The following is a 4,841-nucleotide window of genomic DNA, read 5'->3' as shown; positions in this document are numbered from 1 at the left end:
AGTTACCAATCCAACATTTGAAGTCTACGGGTCAAAAGATGAACCATTATGTGGTCTTGGAGGCCAAGAGTACATGGACATCCAAAAGAGTCTGTTTGAGAAAAACCAGATTATACCTCCGAAATTGTGGCCCAAACCAGAAGACGATGCTCCTTGGGAGACATTCTCTTCCGACTATACTTGCAAAATAACAAGGGCCCTTGAAGCCTTCCATCTGTCAAAAAATGAAGCAGATCAAGTCACCAAACTCGAAGAAACACTAGAACAAAAATATCCGTCTCTGTACAAATTGACCGATACTGAAGGGGTAGTTTTGCAAAAAAATGACTACTTTGAAGATTCACAAAACCCATATGCTGAATCTGCAGATATGCAAGACCCCTATCTCTTCCATTACACAGGGGACGAATGGAACGTGATGTACACAGAATACGACGCCTGTCCTCCAGTTGGCAGTGACGAGGATGAAGAACCGACAGGATGGAACCCACTTCATGAAGACCCAACATATGACTCTGACTATGAAATTAGTCATGAGACAATATTTAGATAACTATTTCAGCCATAAGGTTTTGTTGTTTAGCCTTTTGTCTTTGTCGGGGAATCTTATCCCTTATCTATTTTCTCATTAGTCTGTATTAAACTTCATTTATTACTTTTTGTGCTCTAAACTTTTATTTTTTATTTATATTTTATATTAAAGCTCTACTTATTTATATATAAATATAGTTTAATAATATCTAATTACTTGAGCGTGAGCGTGAGAAATGAGAAATATTTTATGATCTCAACTCAATATTGAACATAAAGCTTTGACTCTTCGTTTATGGACTGTAGAAGAAGAAAGAAGAAAAGGCCATCTACGTCGTCGTCTTCTTCTTCTAAAATCTCCCAAAACCATGGATATGGATTCCACTGAAACTAGTAAACTCGTCGAGAAAACCAGCGACGACCCTTCAGAACCACCGCCGAACAAAACCAACAGCCCCCATCACCACCACTCTTTTATTAAATCTTCATCAAAAAAATTACTCAAACTCATTCTCGAACCTCTTCAATGGCTCCAAATGCTTTCCTCCCAACTAAACCCCACCTTCGTCTTCGGCGTAATCCTCGTCTACGGCTTCAACCAAGGCTTCTCCGGCTCTTTCTTCAAAGTAGTCTCCGATTACTACTGGAAAGACGTTCAGAAGATCCAACCCTCCGTAGTCCAGCTCTACACCGGTCTCTACTCTATCCCTTGGATCATGAAACCCATTTGGGGACTCATGACTGACGTCTTCCCCGTCAAGGGATACCGCCGCCGTCCCTACTTCATTCTCGCCGGCGTCGTAGGCACAATCTCCGCCGCCATGGTCGCACTCGGCGGTAAACTGTCCGCAGCCGTGGCCTTGAGCTGTCTGATCGGATTATCAGCAGCGGTGGCCATAGCCGACGTGACAATCGATGCTTGTATAGCGAGGAACAGCATCGAGATTCGTTCTTTGGCTTCCGATTTGCAAAGCCTTTGTGGGTTTTCATCCTCCGCCGGAGCTTTGATTGGGTACTCCACCAGTGGGTTTTTCGTTCACCATCTTGGTCCCCAGGTAGGTTAGGTACCTCCAAACCCCATTTTCCCATTACCATTACGTGTGAAGAAAATTGGTTAGTGGGTTATTAATGATGGTGAATGTTGTTCTGGTGCAGGTATCGTTGGGGATTTTGGCTATTCCACCGGCTTTACTGGTTTTTCTGGGTTTCATTATATATGAACACAGAACAACGACTCGTTCTGAGGAAAACAAGGTCTGTGATTTTCATATCTTAACTTAATTATTCGATTTTCTGTTTTAGAAAATAATGCTAATTTTTTTTTTTAAATTTGGTCAACGAAGACGGACTGAGGGGATGAAGTGTTATTGGTTTCCCATTAATAAATTAAGATTTGATAAAATAAAATATGAAATGTCGATTTTGGGTATGATGGCTGTTAAGTCGTGACTACAGTGTATGAAAAAGACAAGATGTCAGCGAATAATAATAACTGTTATCTTAAGATAATAATAAGGATCATAAGCATGCGACATACACCCAATGTTTATTTTTAGTAGCAAAAGTAGCCAAAGTCAGTAAAATTGTAATTCCGTCAGCCTTTTCCGTTAGGTTCTGTTTCGTGATGACTGGACCAACACGTGTCACTTCGTGATTGGTCAAACTCAATAATATATTAGGGATATTTGCGGCATAAGTACCCAATGTTTGGGTTTTGTACGCGGCATAAGTACTCAATGTTTAAAAATAATTATGATTTGGACCAATAAAAATATGACACGTGTCTGCTTAACGGAGTCTAATGGAGGAGACTGACGGAATTACAGTTTTACTAACTTTGGGTATTTTTGTCACTAAAAATAAACATTGAGTCTATGCCGCGTACAAAACCCAAATATTGGGTACTTATGCCACAATTATCCCTACTACTAATAATAATAATAATAATAATAATAATAATAATAATAATATGTATATGTTTGATTTAACTAGGGTAGCTATTGGCTATGCATAAATGATCAAAATAATTATAGAATATAGTTCTAAGGAACCGAACAGTTAATTTAATTGCTTGGGTCAGGGAAGCTCGTGAACAGTTAATTGCTTGGGTCAGGGAAGCTCGTGACATTATGTTATGAGATTATATGTAGTATTTTGATGTTTATTTGGAACTAATTTAATGTAAACACTATTTTAATATATTGTGTATAATCGAATAGTTCAAAAGCGTATCATTTTACTAATTTTTATGAATAAAAATATTTACTAAAATTAGTAAAAACATATAATTTTTAACTGATTCACCACATACAAAGTATTAAAATAATATTAATTAAACAGTAGTAAGTTGGTTTCCAAAATAAATAACATAGTACTAAAATAGTTCTGATCCTTTCTATTAGTTATTTGCTTATGAGAGTTTTATACTATTGTTAGTCACAGACATTTTACCTATATCTTTTTTTATTTATAACTACACAAAAATAAATAAAAATAAAGTAAGATGGTGCTTCGTAACTAAATATAGAAAATTTTGATTTGAAATTGTATTTTATTTATACCCATTTTTATTTTAATTGCAATTATATTCGTTTTTCTAGATATACTTAGATAATGTACCAATTGTAGACATTCAAAAAATGAGCTGTAATGAAACAAAACAAAAAACGTATTGGCACAAATACATTATCTTAAAACAAGTGTTTATGTAGGTAGAAAACCCAACTTATAATGTCTGTGTTATTCCTCTCCAATCTGTCTAGTCTAGTCTAGAAGAGATGAGGTTTTTTTGATCAAGAGCATTATACACATATTATTATGTGCGAACAGCACAGCACTAATCTATACTATCACTTACAGATTTGATATTTATTTTCAGTCAACAGAAAAGTTAGGATTGGCATTGAGGGGCATGTACAAAACAATCAAATTTCCTCAAGTGTGGAAGCCATCATTGTACATGTTCCTATCCTTGGCTCTCAGTTTTAGTACTCATGAAGGCCATTTTTATTGGTACACTGACCCCAAAGCTGGTCCTGCTTTCTCTCAGGTACAATACACTACACAATGCTTGAACATCTTACAAACTACATGTATATATATAATCCTCAATCCTCACACTAACCATAGCCCTTAATTTATTATTCATCAAAAAGGAGTTTGTGGGGATCATTTATGCAATTGGTGCATTGGCATCCATGGTAGGAGTACTAATCTACCACAAGAATCTAAAGGACTACCCTTTCAGAAGCATACTCTTCATGGCACAACTTCTCTATAGTGTGTGTGGAATGTTGGACCTTATGTTCATCCTTAGGTGGAACTTGGCCTTTGGAATCCCAGACTACTTGTTTGTGGTTATGGAGGAATGCGTTTCTCGAATCGTCAGCAGAATTCGATGGATGCCAATGATCGTGTTGAGCAGCCGCCTCTGCCCTTTGGGAATTGAAGGCACCTTCTTTGCTCTACTTATGTGCATTGATAGCCTTGGCTCCTTAACCTCAAAGTGGGGTGGTGGAGTGGTGCTCCACGTGTTTCATGTCACTAGGAATGACTTCACAAACTTATGGTTGGTTGTTCTAATTAGGAATGTCTTGAGGTTTTCGACTCTGGCTTTGATATTTTTGGTCCCCAAGTCTGGCCAATCTGAGGCTATCATCCCTGCGGATCTTTTGACCAATAATTCCACCTCCATTACCATTGATGATGATGAGGGAAAAGATAAGAACCTAGAGCTAGTTCCTCTCAATGTTGAGAAAGCTCAAGTTTATTAGGTAGCTTTTTTCAAGGGTGGGTGTATAAAACTTGATTGGCAGAGTACCATACTTTTTTTTTTTTTTTTGACATTGGGAGAGGATTCAAACTTAGGACTTCTTTTTTATGAGAAAAAATATAGTACTGCTAATCTATGTCTACTACTACACAGTACCATACGATTACATCGTAGGAAACCTGAGAAATATTATACACTTGTATTATTTCTTTTTCCTGGTAAAAAATCTTGTAATATTGTTACCCTTTCATTGTTTAAAAAAAAAATTCTCATTCTTTTTAATTCATTTGAACTTTTTTCATCACTTTTTTTTACCTTCCATGTTTTATTTTTTAATTTATTTAAATTTGTTGGCAAATTATAACCTAACGTGGAAACAGTTCATTCTTTGTTTTGGAGTTATTATTAAACTTTCGTTTGCTTTTGTTTTGCTTGGCATTTAGCAGTATTTTCTCCCTGCCTTTTGTTTTGTAGTTTGTACCTTCCTACTGACTACTATTTCCGTTTGGATAATGACACAGTAAAGAATCTGTTAGAA

The 4,841-nt window shown here is 36.4% G+C and overlaps 1 protein-coding gene across 1 annotated transcript; it reads left to right on the top strand.

Moving 5' to 3' along the window:
- Nucleotides 1-713: 713 nt before the first annotated feature.
- Nucleotides 714-4,607, top strand: LOC133830288 (probable folate-biopterin transporter 6). Its single transcript, XM_062260226.1, has 4 exons — nucleotides 714-1,586; nucleotides 1,687-1,785; nucleotides 3,410-3,580; nucleotides 3,687-4,607. The coding sequence occupies exons 1-4, from the start codon at nucleotides 900-902 to the stop codon at nucleotides 4,302-4,304; spliced, it is 1,575 nt and encodes a 524-aa protein (XP_062116210.1). The 5' UTR covers nucleotides 714-899; the 3' UTR covers nucleotides 4,305-4,607.
- The last annotated feature ends 234 nt before the right edge of the window (nucleotides 4,608-4,841 follow it).

The sequence above is a fragment of the Humulus lupulus genome, chromosome 4 (genome assembly GCF_963169125.1).
Source record: "Humulus lupulus chromosome 4, drHumLupu1.1, whole genome shotgun sequence".
Taxonomy (NCBI): domain Eukaryota; kingdom Viridiplantae; phylum Streptophyta; class Magnoliopsida; order Rosales; family Cannabaceae; genus Humulus; species Humulus lupulus.
The sequence above is the reverse complement of the archived record's forward strand: the minus strand, read 5'-3'. Positions and strand labels throughout refer to the sequence as shown.

What these genes read in the sequence shown, in the direction of transcription:
- LOC133830288 (XM_062260226.1), top strand. Translation starts at nt 900, where the DNA reads ATGGATATGGATTCCACTGAAACTAGTAAACTCGTCGAGAAAACCAGC. An exon ending in CTCGTTCTGAGGAAAACAAG is followed by an intron (nt 1,786 to 3,409) that starts GTCTGTGATTTT and finishes ATTTATTTTCAG; the next exon opens with TCAACAGAAAAGTTAGGATT. An exon ending in CTGGTCCTGCTTTCTCTCAG is followed by an intron (nt 3,581 to 3,686) that starts GTACAATACACT and finishes TTCATCAAAAAG; the next exon opens with GAGTTTGTGGGGATCATTTA.